This window comes from Phocoena sinus, chromosome 2 (assembly GCF_008692025.1).
Source record: "Phocoena sinus isolate mPhoSin1 chromosome 2, mPhoSin1.pri, whole genome shotgun sequence".
Taxonomy (NCBI): Eukaryota; Metazoa; Chordata; class Mammalia; order Artiodactyla; family Phocoenidae; genus Phocoena; species Phocoena sinus.
The window spans coordinates 82,825,972-82,847,599 of NC_045764.1; the positions used below are offsets into that span (position 1 = coordinate 82,825,972).

At 39.0% G+C, this 21,628-nt stretch overlaps 1 protein-coding gene across 1 annotated transcript in view; it reads right to left on the reverse strand.

The window, feature by feature from the left end:
* SCG3 (secretogranin III) overlaps positions 1 to 21,498 on the reverse strand; it is a 38,929-nt gene extending 17,431 nt beyond the window's left edge. The window contains exons 1-10 of the mRNA XM_032623229.1: positions 21,082 to 21,498; positions 20,335 to 20,387; positions 19,788 to 19,833; positions 19,477 to 19,692; positions 14,405 to 14,547; positions 13,427 to 13,576; positions 10,387 to 10,564; positions 7,809 to 7,925; positions 4,041 to 4,124; positions 2,072 to 2,209 (exon numbers count right to left, since the gene is read on the reverse strand). Coding sequence (XP_032479120.1) covers positions 2,072 to 2,209; positions 4,041 to 4,124; positions 7,809 to 7,925; positions 10,387 to 10,564; positions 13,427 to 13,576; positions 14,405 to 14,547; positions 19,477 to 19,692; positions 19,788 to 19,833; positions 20,335 to 20,387; positions 21,082 to 21,172 — 1,216 coding nt within the window. The 5' untranslated portion in view covers positions 21,173 to 21,498. The remainder of the gene's footprint in view (positions 1 to 2,071; positions 2,210 to 4,040; positions 4,125 to 7,808; positions 7,926 to 10,386; positions 10,565 to 13,426; positions 13,577 to 14,404; positions 14,548 to 19,476; positions 19,693 to 19,787; positions 19,834 to 20,334; positions 20,388 to 21,081) is intronic.
* Between the last annotated feature and the right edge of the window lie 130 nt (positions 21,499 to 21,628).

Consider the following 21,628-nt stretch of genomic DNA (forward strand, 5'->3'; position numbering starts at 1 on the left):
TCGGCCCTGTGTCAAAAGTCCCAATAACTGGAATACAAGCAGTACCTTTGGCCAACATCACCACTCATTTGAACTCATGTAACTCAGGTTGGATTTTCTATATTTTCTACATAAAGGAACCAGAACTCTTTGAAGGAGAATTGATTTCAAGTTTTTTTTTTTTTCGGGGGTGGGGACAGGAAAATTCAGAGTAGGTCTAGAATAGCCTGTTTAGGAGTTTGGGATTAACAGATACACACTGCTATATATAAATAAACAACATGGACCTACTGTATAGCACAGGGAACTATATTCAATATCTTGTAATAACCTATAATGGAAAAGGATCTGAAAAGACATATATATATATATATATATATATATATATTTTGCTGTATACCTAAAACTATTACAACATTTTTCTATAGTTCAATTAAAAAAACATAGTCTGTTGTTGCCAGAGAGCATAGATGCTTTAAAAACCACTGGGTACAGGGCAAAAAGGACAAAGGAGAAACTTGGAGGCAGGGTTACTGCCCAAGCTACACCAATTTAAACAGAAAAATCATCATCATCGTCATTATCATCGTTAACTGGAACAACTTACATAAATGGAGAAGTTTAATATAAAGTGTTAACAAAGAGAGTAGTAATATAAGAGAAAAATAGTTTGTACTATTATTGCTGTTATTAAGTTACAAGGTATTAAATATATAGCTAGCTTCTTTCTTTTCTACTTAATACATAGACACTGTTAAGCATGGGTCTATTATCAAGTATGAATGTGAACCTGTTTCTATCTGTATGAGCAAGAGAGATTGGGAACTTGTATGAGGGCCAAGCAGTCTCTTCAACATTAAGAGCTATACCATGAACATGATCAGCTTTTGTGGTCTCCTATCATATTACAGCAAGGAATAAGGGAAGTCCCTCAGTTCATTGCCACTAATGAGTATATATAATAAACAATGAAAAGGGAGCCCAATGGTGTATTTCCAGATGATAAATTAGCTGAATGTCACACTTGCTACCCCCTCTCCCAAGACAGAAATGACCCATTCCCTCAGCTTCCAGGGAAGGAAACCTCAAGATGACCCTACTAATGAGATACAGAAAAAGATATAAATAGGGTTCCAGTTATACCAAAGAGTTCAATATATCATGACAAAAAATAAAGTAGGTTTAAGCCATCTGTTCACAGCTTCTGGTAAAGACACTGAGTTTCAGAAAAAGAATATCTATCTGAGATACAGTCATAAATTTTCTATGATGTAACCAGCACACTTTGTAATTAAAGGGGCTTGAAACATTGGACTGTGCAACCAGATCCCGCATCCTGACCTGAAATCAGAGTGGTAATGACTTTGAACTTGCAACTTCATAGGGTCTTTTTCTTTGGGTATAGTAAAGTTTCTCAAACCTTGCAAGATGTGAATTTATATCATATAGACTTACTAGAGCTGAGTAAAAATTTGACCCCAGGAATGTGTAAGAATAAGGATAAAAACAAGTTTTATAATTACTTGTTAGTTTAGTGTGTTAGTTTAGTTAGTGGGTTAGTTTAGTGTGTGCTTTTTTGCCTTTTTAAGGTATTTAGGTTATTTAAGGAAATGTAATATATTTGATTTATGATTTTTAATCAAGTCTTTGAAAGTGTCAGATTGCAATCAGTATAAATGATTAAGAAAATTTGCTTTGTTAAATCCATAAATTTTGATGACTTTGTTAAATAAGTAGTATGTGACTATTAAGAGGAGTGTCAATTACGTTTAAATGAATATTGCTTAATAAATTCATAAGATCATAAATTGGACATTGAACAATGCACAAATGGTCATGAGTGTTCCTCCCAAAGTGCAGAAGCCCACTGGACGTTAAAGTCCATCAAAAGATGAAACCAGTTTGCCATTCCAGGAGACTCAAGACCATTAAAAATATTGCTATTCAAATAAAGGTACCACGTGCTGAATCTTCTGTATACAGATGATGTTAATTTCTCCGATTTGGTGGGGCTTGACTTGTGGATGACCCTTCAAGTGAAAGTTTTTGCTTCCCCAATTTCATTGTCAACGTAGAGCTGTCAATTCCATACCTTTTGGCTCATCTGTCTTTCCTCTTGGGTTGGAGTCCTCATCTTTTGTGGAATCCTTCAAGGTTCCATATTCCTTTTCCATCTTAGCAGCTTCTTCCTTGGTACTGTCTGTTTCTGCATGACTCTTCTCTGATGGCACTGTAATCAGATTGTGCAGTATTAAAACCCTGTTTCCTATCTATTAATTAATTCCTAGTGTAGAAATACATTTTATTAAAAAGGTGTAGTTTGAGGTCAGATCATTTTTTGAGCTGAAAGAGATCTTAGTGATTATCTAGTGTGACTCCTCCCTCCCCACCATTTCACAGAAGAGGAAACTGGGGCCCAAAGCGGGGAGAGATGTGCCCAAGGCCACCCGTTGAGTTAGCAGAAGAGCTGGGCCAACACCCCCCACCCCCAGCTTTCTGGATTCTGGTTGCGTTTTTTCTGTTCTGCCACACGGTGTTATTAGAGTGTAGATTATTCTCCTTATTTTAATCAGTGTTGGCATTCAAGTGGGATAGGTCAGTTTCCAAGGTAAATTTGAGTCTTGATTCCAAATGAAAATAACTCTGTAGTTGCCCCATCTCTCCTTGATGTTGTTTTTGAAGAACAGTCTGTTACTCAGAGTAGCACCTAAGGGTTTGGGGCTATGGCTGGACTTCTCTCCTGCCTCTTTCTTCATACTCCCTTATCCCTGGTCACCCTAATGCAAAGAAGAGTATTGGACCCTTGCTGTCAATAATAACGCTTGCTCACTTCTTACTTAAAGATAACTATACTTCCTTCCAGAAATCCTATATTGAATTAAAGAATCATAAAACTTGAAGTAGGTAACTCCTTGAAAACAATGGTAATGCATCCCTGTAGTCAGTAAAATAGGGAATGTCAAGCAGTCTAATGATAAGCTTTTTTCTTTTTTTTCAGTAAAAGGTTTATTACTACAGAAAAATAGGAAAAAAGAAAAATCAGTTATTGTCTCCTTAAACATCCACTACTAGTGTTGTAGTATATATATATACTTTTTTGATGCATTTTTTTTCATACTTGTGGCACAATTTTGTTCCTTGCTTTTGTCATTAGCATCATTATGGAAGAATGTTTCCATGGTATTAAAAACTGCTTGAAAACATCATTTTAAAGGGCTGTATATTCTATCAAATATAGGTACATAATTTCTGTGATAGGGACACAAAATTAAAGTATAAGAGTTTGTGATCTTGGGCTTCCCTGGTGACGCAGTGGTTGAGAGTCCGCCTGCCAATGCAGGGGACACGGGTTCGCGCCCCGGTCCGGGAAGATCCCACATGCCGCGGAGCGGCTGGGCCCGTGAGCCATGGCCGCTGAGCCTGCGCGTCCGGAGCCTGTGCTCCGCAACGGGAGAGGCCACGGCAGTGAGAGGCCCGCGTACCGCAAAAAAAAAAAAAAAAAAAAGAGTTGGTGATCTTTTCCCTTTTTGCGCCTTCCTCATCCCTGAAATTCTCCTTTGCACGGCTCTGCTCCGTGGTGTTCGCCATGCTAAGCAGGGTGATGAGTAGAGATGCAGAAGTGAGGAAACCAAGAGAAGGGCATAAATCATACCACACGGAGGCACAGACTGTCCCAGAGGAGAAAGAAGGGCTGGGAGGGGAGCGTATGGGAGGGAGCAGCAGGAGGGGACGGAGGGTAAGGGACAGTGGTGATCTGGGGAGAGAAAAAGATAACTAAAGGAGAATTTTAGGAAGGATTGCTCAACTTGGGATATAGCTCTCACCTTTGCCCACCAGCCACCGCTTCAGTAAAGTCCTCATTTCTTTTCAATGCTTCTTGGGATTAAATTTCTGTGCTGACTGGCCAAGGTTATCGCTACTTAATCCCATGGTTGGATTTCAGGTTTTCAAACTTTTTGAAATCTGTAATTCTTTATCAACATTTATTGAAGTTCATGGTTTACCACTCAAAAGGGTTATTTTGCTAAAAGCTGGGGGAAAAATACTAAAATAAATCATACCTGGGAAAAGCTTGCTCTTATTGTCAGTAACATTTTTTTCTAGCTTGTTCTTGGTCTGAAGAGCAATTGTTTCATCCAAGTTTTCTGGAGGGGGGAGGAGAAGAAATAAAATTTTATGTCCTAAAAGACCATTTCAAAGTTTTCCTAAAAATGTTTAAATCTCACCAGAAATAGCACAACAGCAATTCCACAATATCAGCACTGCTAGTAAGGAGCTTTGATATGGATTATATTTCATTGACTCTCAAGATGGAAAGGCATACAATTTGAGATCCTCAAGTTCAGCTTCCTACTTAGTTAACTGCAGAAGTCCCTTCCACATTTCTGTGACCACTGTGATTGAGGCCTATAATGGACAACTGTGGTTTTGGCCTACTCAATGCCTTCTGGTAACTACACCTTGATTTTCCTTTGGAGAACCCAGACCTCTCCCACTCTCAGCATATTTGCTCCACTGGTGGCTGAATAACCCAGGCCTGGCTGCTCCAGCCCTCAGGCTATGGTGATTGGTTCAAGGAGGAGCACATGACTCAAAGCCAGGCCAGTGAGATTCAATGCTAAGAGAAAGAGGCTCTCTTTCCACTAGGATTGCTATACAGTACGGATGTGAGATTGGAGCTGTACCAGCCATCTTTTTTTCAGAATGGAGCAGTTTATCTGGAATCAATCAACATACAAAAAGTCAGTGAGATGGGGAGGGATAGATTCCTCACACTGTGGTGGGCTTCACAAACCTGAAGCCAGACTACCCCTACCCCTGGACTTTTCAGTTACATGAGGAAATAAATTCCCTTGTCGCTTAAGCCAAACAGTTGGATTTCTGTCATTCAGGGCTCTCACTAATTCACGAAGCAGCCAGTTCTATTGTTAGTCTTAAAAAATATTTTTTTCACTAAGATAGAACATTGTGTAAGTTTAAGGTATAGTACAACATACTGATCTGATACACTTATATTCTGCAAAATGATTACCACGGTTAGCTAACACCTCCATCATGTTAGATGTCTTAAGAGCGAGAATTTCTCTATTCATATTAAGCTGAAATCTGTATTCTTGTCTTTGTCCTAACTCTGCTCTTTGGAGTAACATCTCGTAGGTGTTACCAGATAGGAATCTAGACTGTGACCACCTCAAGGCAGTCAATGAATTAGAATCCACAACCCTGGTATTCAGTTATTTAACCAGTCACATATCCATCTTACTAATAGGACAGGGCTATTTGCAAACAAGCAGTTCTTTGCAATTAGTCTATAAAGAGTCCATTATTACTTTGTATTACTTCTCCCCAAGAAAATTCTTCCTTCTGCCCTACCCCACCCCTTTCTGAGAAGAAAATCAGTATATCCTATTGTGTGACACATTCTGCTTTCTTCTTTGAAATAGCGACCACAGCTGGCAACCTTTGTAGTCACCATACATTGTTGGGACCAGAACAGAGGGTAGATCACTGATCATTGTTTGTCACATGCTGAGATGGAGGAGAGGAGATTAGTTAATCCTCTCTCTTCTACCCATGCTGCCCCTGAGCCCTCGAGGGTCTGAGGGTGTACCTTCATGGCAGCGACAGTCAAAAGCCAACAGGCTTGTACAGAAAAATTCTCTACATACAACTCATTTTCTGATTGTAAAAGTTATATACGAAAATGAACAGAAAATTATAAGGAAAAAATGACACTTACTATGCCCAGATAATGTTTTGGTATATTTCTTTCTAACTTTTTTTTTTTCCAACTTTCTTTCTTTATGCATATCCATTTTTTAACACCAAAATGAAGGTCATATTCTAAATGGCTTTAAGCATTCAATAATATATCATGGACATTCCCCCATCATTAGTCTTTATAAACAATATTTATTTATTTACTGTATATAAACACTATAATTATTAAAAGTAGTTTATAAAATATTGTTTATAAGCAATATTTAAAACACAATTTATAAACATACAATTATTAAAAATGCAAACATTAAAAAATAAAATTTAGTCTAAATAAGAATTAATAATTTATATAGTCTCCTCTTGTGGGGTAGCAAGTTTATTTCTATTGTTTTGTTTCTATAAGCCAGTGCTGTCCAATAGAACTTTCTGCAACGATGGAAATACTCATTTCTGTGCTGTTCAATATGGTAGCCACAAGCTACCTGTGGCAAGTGAGCACTTGAAATATGCCTAGAGCAACTGAGAAACCAGATTTTTTATTTTGCTTAATTTTAATTACTGTTAATGTAAATAGCAACATGTGACTATCACACTGGACAGCACAGCTATAAATAATAGTGGAAATACCTGGTTTGCACACAAGTCTTTGCGGCATCTCTAATTTATTTCCATAGAATAAATGACTTAAGTGCGAAATATGAGTCACAGGGTATTGATATGAAACAATGATCGATTTGAAACAATGTTTTAGATCTACTATTAAGTGGGTAAAGTAGGCCACAAAGCACGGTGTGTAACTTAAGCCCATTTTTTGTTAAATAAGATAAAAGAAAAAAAATGACATAGGTATGTATGTGTATGTGCGCATACATTATTATGTATTATATACATAATATATATATTATGAGTCATTTTTTCACTGTCTTTTTAATATCTTTTTGCATTGACTGATTTTTTAAAATAAATATGTTCTTTTATAATCAGAAAAAAAGCAGTAAAACTAGTTTTCATGTAGAAAAAAATGGCATTTATACAGAACAACTCTGGATTACTCTATCCTATGAGATTTTCTCTTCCATTTAATTCTCCCTCCCCCATCAGTGATCAGAGTAAGGGGCCATGAGTTCATTTTGCCCAAAGGACCTCTGAGATGAATGGTATTTGGTGATTAACTAAACCAAGCAGGAAGACAAAAGGCTTTTCTTCTTTTAACAACCTGCATGCAGAATCAAAGATTGTTTAAGCTTATCTATAAAGTTCAAGGAATCAAAGGTTGACAAACTTTTTCTATAAAGGGCCAGTTAGTAAGTATTTTTGGCTTTGAGGGCCATATGCAGCTACTCAGCGTTGTCATGGTAGCATGTAAGTAGCCACGGACAACACTAAAACAAAGAAGCACAGCTGTGTTCCAATAAAACTTGATTATGGATGCAGAAATTTGAATTTTATGTAGTTTTCTCATGTCACAAAACACTATTATTTTTATTCAACCATTAAAAAATGTAAAAGCTGTTTTTAGCTTGTGTGCTATACAAAGATAGGTGATGGGACAGACTGGCCCATGGCCAGTAGTTTACCAGCCCCGGTTAGAGGTAACAGAGTCCTTTATTTCATAGATGCAGAAACTGAGGTCCAGAAAGGTGAGTGCCTTCCCCAGCATGACAGACCTGGTCTGAGGCAGAGCTGGGACCAGGAAGCAGAACTTCTGATGCCTAGTCCAGTGCTCCTTCCTCCTCACCACACACAGGCCGCACTGGTTAAAATCAAGACTCTTTTTGTCCCAACCATGCAAACACAATTGGGAAAAAAAAAAAGTCAAATTTTAATAATATTATCTCTGGCGAGATTATTAGAAAATGTTAATAAGACAAAATATAACAAAGGTGAAATGTCTGTATTTGAACTGGATCTGTAAATATAAAGAGCTGAAATCGTCTAGTTAATTTTATTTGTATATGTTGTCAAGCTGGGCAATTCTGATTACCCAGATGATTCAGGCTACTTTGGCATAAATTATCAAATTAGTAAAATAATTGTTGCCAAATCTCTCATTCATTTTGGACAATGAAAACTAACCACTGTGAAAACAAAAGAGGTAGGACTCTCACCAAGGTAGGAAACACCTTCTTCTGGAGATATGGTGCCATATTTTACCATCATCTTCACAAAGTCAATCAACGTTTTCATGATAGTAATCAAGGTTTCTTTCTCTTTTGCCTCTTTTTCTATATAAAAGGACAAAATAATTTTTTAAAGACTAGTGGAGTATAGCTTCATCTTTCAATGTTAATTTATGAAATACAGCATCTTATTGAAATAGTTCTCCCTACATATATAGCTAAACCATTTATAGCTAAAATATATTTAATTTCTGAAAAGCCCAAGACTTGATTGGTAATACAGAACAATGTACAGGTATACTGGACTTTTTCAGAAATGGGTAATTATAACTTCTCCAAAATGGTTTACCTTAATCTAAAATATTTTATTGATAGAGTAGATGATAGAGACAGTTTGCAACCTGAGATAATATAAACTCAAAAGGAAAGTTAGAAGACTGGTAACCCAACAACTTTTCTCTACTCTGGTCGTATGTTTTTGAGGGAAGGAATGACCTGTTTTCATTAATCAAGCTTAATATTTGAAATAGGGACACACATGTTTCTTTATTTTTTAAATGCAATGTTGATTTTTTAACAGTAGTATATATTGCTTTCTAACATTGATTTCGTTTGAAAGAATAAACGCATATAGTGAAAATATTCCAATGGTACAGAAGTAAACAGTGAAAGGAATATTCTCTTCCTCTCCCTCCCCACAACTCCTACTTCCTATAAGCAACCACTACTAACAGTTTCTTGGAAACTTCATATTTGACATACTGTTCTGTATCCTGATAGAACAAGATGGCCAATGATTCCATAATAGTTCAGTGGCTATATTAATTCTAAAATCAGAAAAAAAATCTATTTCCATTTTTGAAGGAAAGAAAACTAAGTTGCTAGAGAACTGTTTCCCTATTCTTTTAGCTGCCAGGAAGGATTTTCTCTACATACTTCTAGCCTTTCCCTCCATTTTTTCATCCCCCTCACAGATGAGGTTGGTAGCCAACAGCCATTAGTCTACTTTTCTTGACGGATGGGGATTTGGAATCTTTCTTCTTTCCGTTCCCCTGGAACAGTGGAAGGCAGGGAACTGAAAAATGTGCCTGCTGTGCAGACTCAAACTACTCCAGGATTGGCTGTTCCAAGAGCTAGACTGAGGGTAGGGGGTAGACAAGCCCACTGCTGGCTCTCACACCAAGCTACATTCTACAACCCGGTCTGTATCAGTAGCAAAGATACTTTGGTTTTCTCAATTGGTTCAGACCCTGGGTAAAAAAGATGGGTACTATCAAAGACCTCAGTGTAAGTATTTAAATTAAAAGTCTATAAAAACAAAGGCAATAAGGAATGGGGTCAAGGAAACTGAAAGATAAAAACACACAAAATAAAGAATATTCCATACAGTGGAATCTTAAAAATACCACAAAGTTGGGAGAGAGGAAGGCGGGAGAAGAGGTGCGGGAGAGAAATCCTGGAAAAGGGCAGGTAAATAATAACTTCAGCAATCACATTATTTGCTCAAGGTCACATCCATATAAATATTTGGTATTATGCCGATACACTTCACTGACAAGAAGTGACTCACCAGGATGACAGAGGTTCTGAGTTGGGTATATGCCAACCAGTGGGGCAAGAATAGACCCTCAAGATGTACAAGCCCTGCAGACACCAGCAGGGGGGCTGGTGCCATCTGGCCAATGTCTGGGATTGAAGGACAAAAGGATGTTCCCCAGAAATGAAGTCTACTCTAAGGTCACTTCTTGGGGAAAGATGTTACAATTACAGAAGTCTTTATTACAAATGTTCAAACCCGCGATGAATCTTTAAACAGGAAGAAGAAAAGCTATAAGGCAGTGCAGGGCAGCTGTACGGACAATAACAACAGAAAATTGGCATATTATTACCCTCCTTGCAGATTAACCAAAAATAAACATGAGCTGAAATCTTCAGTCAACTTATTTTGGTGCACATATAAAAGAAAAGAGAGCAACACCTTAAGGACTTTTTTTAAAAAAAAAAGCAGAACATTTCCCAAGCGTGTTTTGGGCTCCTGACCTTCATTAGTCCAATGTTTAGTTCAATTCATTTGAAGACAAGTTGAAAATATCTAAAAAGCAAAATTCTGAATCATTTAAAAATAATAAATTATGTTCCATACACTGTTCTTACTAAGAGAGGAAAATAAAGCCTTTTCGAAAAGAGACTTGCAATAAAGGTTGAGGCTGAACTGGGTCAGGCCAGGAACACTCTGAGTCATCTCTATATGGGTACAAGGTTCACTACAATCCCAGGAACACAGCATGTGTTCAATACCTGTTTATTGAACAAATAAATGAACCCTCTGTTAACATGAAGATTAAATTATCCAGAAATTCCACCTTTCCTGATTACCCTTTCCTAAATATTTCCATGGCTAGTACACTTCTTTTGAAAAAAATCAATGTGAACTATTTTCCCTGAGGCCATAATATACGTCATTGATGGTTGAATTTAGAAATTGAAAACAGGAAGAAAAAAACCCCACCCACACATTTCCTGGAATTACTGTTTCTGTTCCACATGGTCAGAAAACAATGTTTACCTGAATCAATACTTTTCAGTAGTGCATAGAAGTTTGGGAAATACTGGAGTTCCTCAAAGTTGTCTTCACTGTAGGTTTTAGTTCTCCTTTCCAAGCCATTTGTCAAGGTTAAGGTGTTAGATACTGTTTCGTCATTTTCTCCATTAGTAAAACCATCCTGAATTGCTGCCATTGGAGTCTACAGTGGGGGAAAAATCAATACAAAATAAACATTTTTGTTAGAACTAATGACAATCCAGGATGATTCTTTCCTCTGTGACGCACTTGAATTGAAGTGCAAGAATATCTCTTCCTTTGTAAGCTCCTGCAGGATCAAACTCTTTTGCAGGCGTGTGGGCATCTAGTTACATGGGAAGATCACTGGGATTTAGAGACAGGTGCTTTACCTGAAGACCCTGGCTCCTGCTCAGGGAAGAATGGACAGGTTCCTGCTCTGGCCAAGTTTCCCTCCACCAGTTCTCATGAGTGTTTCTTCATAAAACTGCCTTTCACCAAGGAGGGGAGCTTTGAGTTTATAGAATCTACTAAGAGGGATGGTGCCAAGATACAGGAAAGCCTGTCACAATGTCTAATACTAGCAGAGCAATCATACCTTAGTGATTCCTGGGTGACATTTTAAACGCTGGCTGGGAGGGTACACAAGACGCTTTTTCCCAAACCTGATGTGTGTCCAGTGTTCCCTATCTTAATGATCCATTCTCCACTGAGTGAACTAGACAGAAATGTAAGAGCCTTTCTTGCCTCTTCATTTCCCTGCATTCGATCCATCAGTAGCCTTATTGGCCATACTGTCTAAATTTATCCCAAATTTGTACATTTCTCACTTTCTCCACTACCCCACTCTAGTCCAAGCTACCTTCACTTCTTACTTTTTAACTGGTACACCACCCACCTTCCAATCTATTCCCAACCCTGCATTTTCCACGTTGTAGCCAGTTATCTTTTTAAAAATATGATCATGTAACTCCTTTGCTTAAAATCCTTCAGTGTTTTCCCATTGCTCTTATGATAAAGATCAGAATCTGTACATGGCTGATAAGACCCTGCTGATCTGGCCTGGGTCCACCTCCCCAGTCTCATCTCTCATTGCTCTCTCTGTGGGGCAGCCACACTGTCTTTGTTTCAGTTACTTGGGTACTCCACACAACCTTCTCTACATATTGCCTATCATATTCACAAGTTAACTCCTATTCAGCCTTCAGTTTTTGGCTCAAGTCACCTCCTCCGGGAAGCCTTCCCCAAGCCTAAGTCCAAGACAGGTTCCTTTTTTATGAGGTCTAGTAGAACCATGTTTCTTTTCTCAGAGTACTTAATGCAGTCACAATTAAAATACATGACTGGGCTTCCCTGGTGGCGCAGTAGTTAAGAATCTGCCTGCCAATGCAGGGGATACGAGTTTGAGCCCTGGTCCGGGAAGATCCCACATGCTGCAGAGCAACTAAGCCTATGTGCTACAACTACTGAGCCTGAGCTCTAGAGCCTGCAAGCCACAACTCCTGAGCCCATGTGCCACAACTACTGAAGCCCGTGCACCTAGAGCTCATGCTCTGCAACAAGAGAAGCCACCACAATGAGAAGCCCGCGCACCGCAATGAAGAGGAGCCTCCACTCGCTGCAACTAGAGAAAGCCTGCACGCAGCAACAAAGACCCAACACAGCCAAAAATAAATAAATAAATTTATTAAAAAAGTAAAATAAAATAAAATACATGACTATTTGAAGACCATCTACCTCTTCCCTTAGACCTTAAGCTTAATGAGAGCAGGGATTGTATCTTTTTAAATGAGCATTTTATCCCCAGTGTTTGGTACATAGGTGGTACCTCAATAAACATTTACTGAAAGAATATTTTGTTTGCATTTATGCATTTAGATAATATGAGTGAGCAGGTCAAGCATATGGACATTTTAGAGATGGGAAGTAAGGAGTATATAATGGGAGTGAAGGATCATGAATATTGCTATGTCAGTTTTAGTTCAGATTGGTAAGTTTGAGTAAAAGCCATGAGTTCTGTGATAAATCTAGATAGTTTTTTTTTAGGGTGGGTGGATCTTCAAAAGCTGTTTTTAAAAATGGCAGATGGTGGGGATTGGAAGTAGGGAGAACAGAGGAGAATTTTTGGCTAGCAGTAAAAAACAAAACAAAAACAATCCATACTAATTTCTGTTTTCTAGCCTTCCCTAAAATAGGACCATAAGTCTATATACCCTTTTTCCTTGTATTTGGGATAGGATGTTGGAGAGCCATGCATGGGGTATGGGTGCTCTGGTGGAGAAAATGAAAGGAGAGGTGAGGAGTTTGATATCCTCTTATATCCTCCTATAGTTAGCTCCATCTAGAAGTTTAAAAAGGAATTCAAGGAGGAGAGAATGATTTTAGTAGTTTGGCTGAGGCCAAAGAAAAGATGAAGAGGCAAGGAGTCCGGCAAGGACAAGGACAAGTGAATGGCAAGTCTAAGTAAAGGACGACAGACAGGCCTCTGAGCCAATGGAAAGAGGAAGGAGCACGTGGAAGGACACAGGGTAGACAGAGAGGCGGCATGAGGCAACTAGCTCTGAGGAATATAGAAGCTTGTGTGGAAAAGGATCACATCAGCCCAAGTTTCTTTTTTGGGGTTTTGGGAGCAGATGATGACATCCACTGTGAACAGAAGTTGGATACCAACTTCTGTTGTGAAATACTTGGATCCAGTGCACTGTGATTATACGAATTGTTATGTGAAATAACCGTTTCACATAATATTATGCGTTATTTTACTCTGGGGTATAAGGCATAATCTTTACTATGTAATATAACATGCATCTTTATACTATTTTCAAAGTGGAGTTCATTTATATCTTTTAACTCATTGGTATTTCATCAATGTATATATTTTAAGTGGGCTAAAAATGTCACATACCCCAATTCTTATTTGGCACAAACTGAAGTACTAATTATACACAGATTGTATTAATTATATACAAATACAAGTATACACACACATCCATGCGCGTGCATATACACATACATAATAGATGCATATACATTTGCATATACATACCACTTTCTCTGGTATTTTTCCAGCCTGACTCTCAGTCCTGTTCGTTGGCTTATTGAGTTCCTCTTCATAACTGTTGGCTTCCTTAGAGATCAGTTTTTGTAGAACCTCTGCAACTTCATCTTCCAGTGTGTGCGCCTGGCTTTCTGTGATCTGTTATAAAGAGTCAAAACATATAACTGTTATTCCCATTTTTGTGATTAAAAAAAAAATTCTAGACTAAACTCTTTAGTTGAACACATATTTTTAGAAGACTAGAGAATGTTCTGGTCCCTCTTCTGAACATCCCTTGATTATGCCTCTACTACATGCTGGCCTTCACAGTAACTGCTCAGCACTCCTGGGAAGAAGTGTCTTTGGGCCCATTGTGCAAGCATCAGTCCTATCTGTTGGAACCCACAGAATACTTAGTTAGAGAAACAACTGGAGGGTTGTTTCTCAGTCCTCAGCTGCAGGTCATAGTAGGTAACCTTTGAAACCTGCAAATTTAGTGCTCTCCTAAAGCCTGCCAGGCCTGTGTTAGTATCTGGGAGCCAAGCTGGGGCAGGGTCAGTTTGAATTGCTTAGGGCTTCCCAATCATTGCGTGGCTTTGCACATCTTATTTCCTTCTCATCTAACACATTTTTTTTTTAAAACTTCTGCTGGTTAAATCCTAACCATCCTTCTAAGCTCACTTCAAACACCTCCTCCTCTGAAGCTTTTCCTTATTGCATAACTGGATATAATCCACCCTCTGGCACACTGAGCCACTCAGATGGTTCTTAAGCACCTTGCATCATGAGCACTTGCACACTTGTCTAGCGCCTCTGATACACCATAAATTCCTAGAGGGAAAGAATGGTGTCCTACTTGTCCTCGAGACCCATGGTGACTGGTATAAAGTAGATGCATTATAAACATTTGGCTCTTTGAATGAAGTGGCTTGGCTTCTTAGCATATTCCAACCTAAGATTTGGTTTATTCTCATGCATATGACTTACTAGGCCAAGATTCAGCAGTTTAGAAACAATCTTGTCAAATACTCCTCTGTCATTTTCCTCATAAATCCTGGTAGCAATTTTCTGGACAATGTCTTCAGCAGTTAAGGAAGTTCCATCTAGTTGATGAAGGCCATCTGGATCATCTAGACAGAGCAATCACAACTTCACGTTGTGGTGGTCACAGACCTATTTCTTGGATTACATTAGATTTATAATCTATATCTTGTACACTCAACCATTTTTGGAATATGTTTAAGGTGGTGCTTAGTCCATGTAAACTGTTGGTTTAAAATAAAATTTGACTTCAAGTTAAGAACCTAGGATGATAATGGAAATTCTGAAAGCTTCTTATGTGATTATAAGAGGAAGATCTGAAAATAACACAAAAGGCCTCTGCGTTTTTAGCACTAATAGTACAAAAAGTAAAATACTGTTAGATAGTATGCAGTATTGTTCAAAGCACCCTTCTATATATTATATAATTTGATATTCCATTTCCCCACAAGAGTAGATTGGTATTACCTGCACATGTACTCCCTTTGCAGGCAAATTCCTGGGCTGAGGGTGGGGAAACCTGCCTTACACCCAGAATCAGAGAGTATGTACTGAAGATTTTATGACTTACCTGGAATAACTGTTTACTTGTGAGGATGTGTCAGGGCACCTTTATGTAAGGCAGCTTAAGACAAGCCTCTTTCTCCAGAGAATGGGGAACTTATTTTATGTGCCTGGAATTTAAGCTTTTGAAATGTGATCACAGGTTTGCACAAAACAATATGTAAATCTATGTAAATCTCCGCAGAGAAGCTCGCAGATATGTATCCTTGGCTTTCCTGGGAATACATTTGGCAGCACTACTCCAGACTAAAGCGAGGGCCCTTCCTGAGGGAAAGGAAGGATACAGTAGGGTTGGTGGCAAGGAAGCTTTGCACTATGTCCACAGAGCACTCCCAGGAATTACTTGGTCTTTTCCAATCTATACCACATGGAACAGTATATTCATACATGCAAGTTTACAAGGCACTTAACCTGTCACTTCTAGGCAGCTTGGAAAGATCAGAAATTTAGCTCCAGTGATCCCTCTTGTTATCTATATATCCTTGGACCACTGTAAAGGAAGTTAATAAGAGTATCTGTTTCATGGGATTGTGAGGATCAAATGGAATAAGATGTAAAAGCACCTTTTAAATTGCAAAGTATCGTATGAGAGTTAACGTAGTCTTATGAACCGTAGATTTGTACCTGAAATAAGGGAACTACAATTATCTTCTAGAGAAAATAGACATTGCATCCCTAGCCGAATCCTACCTAATAATTCTGATCATATTCACTCAAAGAAAGAACCTAGTACATATTTCTATTCTGATTCTCTCCTTTTCTTCCATAGCTCCTGGGGATTCATAGACTTCTTCTAGATTCTATGAAGCTGGAAGTATGTGCAGCCTCAGGCAGAATATCCTCTTCTTGCTGTTTGGAAAGAAGCTTAGGAAAATGAGCAGGGTGAGTATACACAGAGGGCTGGAAGTTCTCTGACAGTATATGATTGCTGAATTGTTGGCCAGCCCATGAGCTGTGAGCCCTTTGAGTCCTGTGTACCAGCGTGACGAATGAGCAGAAAAGTCCCTTAGAAAACCCTGTAGGGCTTCCCTGGTGGCGCAGTGGTTGGGAGTCTGCCTGCCGATGTAGGGGACGCAGGTTCGTGCCCCGGTCCGGGGGGATCCCACGTGCCGGGGAGCGGCTGGTCCCGTGAGCCATGGCCGCTGAGCCTGCGCGTCCGGAGCCTGTGCTCCGCGACGGGAGAGGCCACAGCAGTGAGAGGCCCGCGTACAGCAAAAAAAAAAAAAAAAAAAAAAAAAAGAAAACCCTGTAAAATCAGTTCCCCTCCTGGCTGACTGAAAATTGGGCTCATCACCCATGTTTTTCAGGAGCAGAGACTCACTATCACTTAGGTCTGATTTTTCCATTTGTGGGTTGCAAGTCAGACTCTCGGGAATATGTGGAGCAGACACTTCCCTGGGTCTAGGCAGAGGTGGAAGCATTTATTTCCCTTCCCACTTATCCCTCGGGATCTGAAAGAGGAAGAATAGTGGTTGCCTGCTGAAGCTGGAAAATAAATGAGGACTGTTTTTCAGTTCATTTACTTCACAACAGGAAGAACATTAGCAACACTCTGAAGAAATAGCTTCCTCCTCTGCAATGCTGTATTCTCTTGAGCCAGGAACTTCAGGCTCCCCTAGCAGAGCTTTGCTAGATGGGGTTGATAGTTGAGCAGGTGGGCAATGCTCCTTGCCTTCCAGTGATTTCCCCTGCTCCTCTACAAGGGACAGAATTACTCAGAATGGCTTCTCTACTGCTCGTGAAGGGGTATTTCACCCTCCTATACAGACCTCAGAGGGAAACCAAACATGAGTTCAATATTGATAAGTTTTTAAAGCATTTACAACTCTAAGTGGATGCGGAAGGGCCTTGTTCAAAGTTGTCATCTGCTCAGTTACATTTGAATTTCCAGGCATCTAATATGGCACTTGGCCTTCATTTATTCAATATATTTGTATTAAAGTCTTAATATGGGCCAGGACTGGAAATAGAGTGATAAGGAGTTTAGATGTGGTCCCTAACTGCACAGAGCTTACTGTCTAGCTCATAGACTGATACATAGTAATTGCTCAATGAATATTTGTTTGGTGAGTGCACAAAGGAGCCACAAAGCACTATTTCCTATAAGAAACTTACAAAAATCCTGAATCATACACACGGTAGAAAACACTGAGAAGGAGAATTGGTGGGTCCTATAGCACAAGCCCATTTAGAGGTTTCCTAAAGGTATAAAAGCACCCTGCAGAAGTTAGGCCCCTTGCCCTCCCTTCTGGGATGTAAGTCTGCATACCTCTGAGGTTCTAGTCACCTGAGTGGCCCCAAACCTTCTGGTTCCAGGATTACCAGGGTATGAGAGAAAATCAGCAATTGACTCATATCATTCTCTCCAAGAATCTTTTCTGTATACTCAAGTGGACTTAAAATGACCCCTGGGGTAGACCTGGAACCATCAAAACTAGCACTTGGTAGTTCTGAACCTATTTACATGTTAATAAAATGTTGAACAATTTAAACATAAGTTGCTCAAGTTAGTGATCAGATCACAAACACATCTGCCTCTGTTTGCATGTACAGCCCATCTGACCAAAAAATGCAGTCAAACAAACTTTAGACTATTTTTTTATTTTATTAAATCAAACGGTTGATTCAATCAAAGTGGTTAAATCTATTTTTCACGGGGCTATGCCCAGTGCCTATTTATTTCTAGCCCAAATGTTTTAGTTTAAAAAGTAGAATTCAAAAAAAAAAAAATGTCCCTGGGAATTCCCTTGTGGTCCAGTGGTTAGGACTCATCGCTTCCACTCCCATGGGTCCGCGTTCAATCCCTGGTCGGGGAACTAATATCCCGCAAGCCATGCACAGCACAGCCAAAACAAAACAACAAAAACAAAACCCTCACACAAAAGAACCCCCAAAACATTTCCCTGAATAGTATACAATATGAAATGTGTCAAAATATAGACCATCTTCCCCACGCCATCCGTATAAAACACACTTCTGAATTCTCCTCAGGCTACAATAGCCTATAAAAGTCAAATTTAATTGGCAGTTGTTTTCTGACCGAGATAATCAGTATAATTCTCTTGTGGTCCGTGGAAAAGAATTAAGACACATAAGAAAAGCTGTAGTCACTCCTAAGCACCGGTACTCAGAATGGAAGACACACTGAGGAAGACCTCAATGCCTAGGTACAATAGTTAATTTATTCCCTCATGTATTCTTTTATTTGTGCATTTGTTCATTTATCAATTCATGCAACAAATTCACGAGCTCCAGACACTTGGACGACACCGTCTCTGTTCTCATGGAGTTTTCAGTTGAGTTTAGGAGAGAAAGATAAATCAGAAGTAGTCACACTCAAGGATGTAAAATTACAAACTGCAGTAAGTGCCATGAAGGAAGGAAATAAGGTTTCTATGAGATCATGTGCGCTGGATGAACCTAGAGAAGTAGACAGCCCATGTAGGACTGCAGAAGCCACGTTAAGGATTTGGGGTTTTATCCTAAGAGAAATGGGAATCTATTAACAGGTTTTATGCAAAACAGAGACATGCTCATGTTTGTGTGTTGAAAAGATCACTCTGGCTGCTACATGAAGGATAAGATGGAGAGGGTCAGAGCGAATGCTAGAAGATCCATTGGAAGATTTTGCTCTCGTTCAAATGAGACATGATTAGAGCTTGGAAAAAGATGGAGGTGATTGGGGATAGAGAAAAAGATTTTGAGAGATACATAGGAGATAAAATTGCTAAGACTGATGGGTTAGAATTTGAGAGGTAAAGAAAAAAGAAATAGTTTGACTCATAGATTTGTCTTGAAAAGCTGGATGTATAGTAGTGCCTTTCCTAGAGGAAAGAGGGCTAAGTTGTAAGGTGTACAGAAATTATGAATTTAATCTTAGACATGCTGAGTTTGAGGTGCATCTGAGACTTTCAAGGGAAGATAAGTCGGTAGTTAGCTAGATATAGGTCTATAGTTCAGAGCATTCTGGGCTAGTGATATGAAACATCAGGATATAGATGGTGACTGAAGCCGTGGAAAGGTTAGAATGACCTAGGGAGAAAGGATATAGCTAGGAAGAGAACACTGAAAAGGGAGTGACGAATATTCCACTTGGGGAGAGGGGGTATTTTGTTGATTTAATTGTTTGAGAATTATGATATTTTGCTTGTACTAATAGTTAAATTGGAATGTTAAAATGAATTCAATAACATAAAATATAGAGAGTAGATTTAAATTTTTTTCAAAGCATCAGTAAAGTAACCTTTAAAGAGAAAATAAAATCTGGGCTTCTGTGGAGCTGGAGCTTTGCACATTATCAGTAAGTTTGGGCTTTATCTCAATTTTGGACATGACTAATAAAGGATTGTAAGTGTGTAAGAGATATTTTTAAAATATAGGACTTTCTCTTAACCCATAATGGGAAACTCCAAATTAGAGAAAATAGGTAGCAAAACTTCTTTTTCTTCATTTACCTTGAAATTTATGATCCAGTCCACTCTTAGTAGAATCATAATCATCAATCAGTCTTCGATTCTTGGTTGAATCAACATCTTCCAGGTTCAATTTATTATCATTTGGAGAACTTTTTATGGACTGTCTTTCCTTGTCATTCTTTTCCTTTTCTGTTATAGCCTTTAGCAGGTTCAAGTTATCAACAAAGGAATAATTGCTCTCACCTGGCTTGTTTTCTGAAAGAAAAGCCCCCAAACCAGGCACATCCGTTTTAGTTAAGCTTCTCATAGCCTACATTATTTAAATTAACATCAATGTAATTTCTTATTACCTGAAGGGTATGTTTTTTTAACCTTGTCTGCTTCTGCTTCAGCAATCTGTGAAAGAAACAGGAGATAGACCTGGTTTTAAATCATTACTCCACCACTTACCAAATACGACAGCTCAATAATTTAATCTCCATGGGATTTAGCTTTCTTGTTTGTAAGATGTAGTTAATAGTTTCTATCTCAAAGTATGTCATAAGGATTAAATGAGATAAAATAAAGGGCAGATGGTCTATAAATATTAATTCCCTCTCTGATAATATTGATAAAAGATAAATCTCTGATAAAGAAATCTTACAATAGAATGGATGTGATGTTGAGCTGACTGGCTTATTATGCAGGCAGCTCTTTGCATTACACTGAACTCTCTATATTTAACTGTTGGGACATAAAAATTACCAAAATTATATTTCCCATCATAATTTCAATGTTTATTATTAAGCTCCTGAGGTCTGTGAATTCAAAATGGCTAAAAATTCGCGGCATAGTTACATTAAATAATAATAACTAAAATAAAATGGAATAGCATTTATAATTTTACTTCTGACCTACCTGCTCATTCAAAGGTCTTTCTGCACTTAATTCTCTATTATGTAGGGGTTTGTCTAGAATAAACACACACAAATACAAATTTAATTGTTCATTGGAAAGACAATATGTCTCATTAAATAAAATCTTCAAAAAAAAGGAGAAATATTTTTGGATGACTGTGAAACAAATATATATATTAACAGAGATTATCAAGATTATACAATAACGATGATTATCAGTGTTGCCTTGCTTATTACCTTGGTGTATTTCCTGAGTTAACAGAATTACACTTTTTCTTTTTTTTTTTTTGACCAGAAATCTAACATATTGTTCTAACACTTGGTTTACCAGCTGTTTTCAACTAGACAGAGCATAGTCTGGATTGGTATTATTGGCACATTAAAAGCTTTCTTCATACACTGCACGTTTTATGAATAGAATATCTGAGAAAGGTTGTAAGATGACTAGGAAAAAAACAAACAAACAAAAAACCCAAAAACCAAGCCATATATTAGGCGGGAAAGCCACCCCCTCCCAATTTCAAAATAAGATCTTTCAAAACAACTTATGTTATTGTTCTATCATGTAAAAAGTGAGGGAGGACAATCTGTCTTCTGGCTCTAAATTCGAACTGATTTCTCTGTCAATATGCACGGATATGACGTGATCAGAAAATGAGGCAAGGTGATTTACAGCTCGCGGATTATACCAAGCTTTACCTTTTCGGGGCGAAATAAAAGGGAGGTGGGAAGAAAAGTGTCCACGTACCTTGGCTGCCTGCCGGTTTGGGGAAAGCTTGAATTGGGCTGCTGTGGAGCACCAACACCACAATCCAAGTGCCGGTCCAAAGGAACCCCATTCTTCCACGCTTGGCTTCAGAAACAGCCTGGCGCCGGGCTCCCGGAGCTATAGCTTTTGTTATGAATGAAAAGGAGGAGTAAAAACAGGAAGAGCTAGGAGGGCGGGCGCGGGGAGGGCGAGTGGCGGGGGCTCGGAGCTGGTGGAGCTCTCTGGGGCTCCGGAGTAAAGGGATGAGAAAGACGCCGGGCGCTCGGGACTCAGGTCTTCAGGTGGAGGAGAGCGCTGTCCGCCCCGTGGGTGCTGAAGTTCCTGTGACGCGGAGCGGTCAGCGGGTCGGCTAGGGCGTCACCTTATTCTCGCTCCCTTCTTGAGAGGAAGTGAGGATGGAAGCGCATGCTCCCTGCGAGCCAGAGGCGGGAAGGGGTGGTGTCAGCGACTCGGAAGCTGCTCCAATCCCCACAGCGAGTGGAAGCGGGGAGGACGACAGACTAGCTAGCGTATTTTCGGTGCCGCA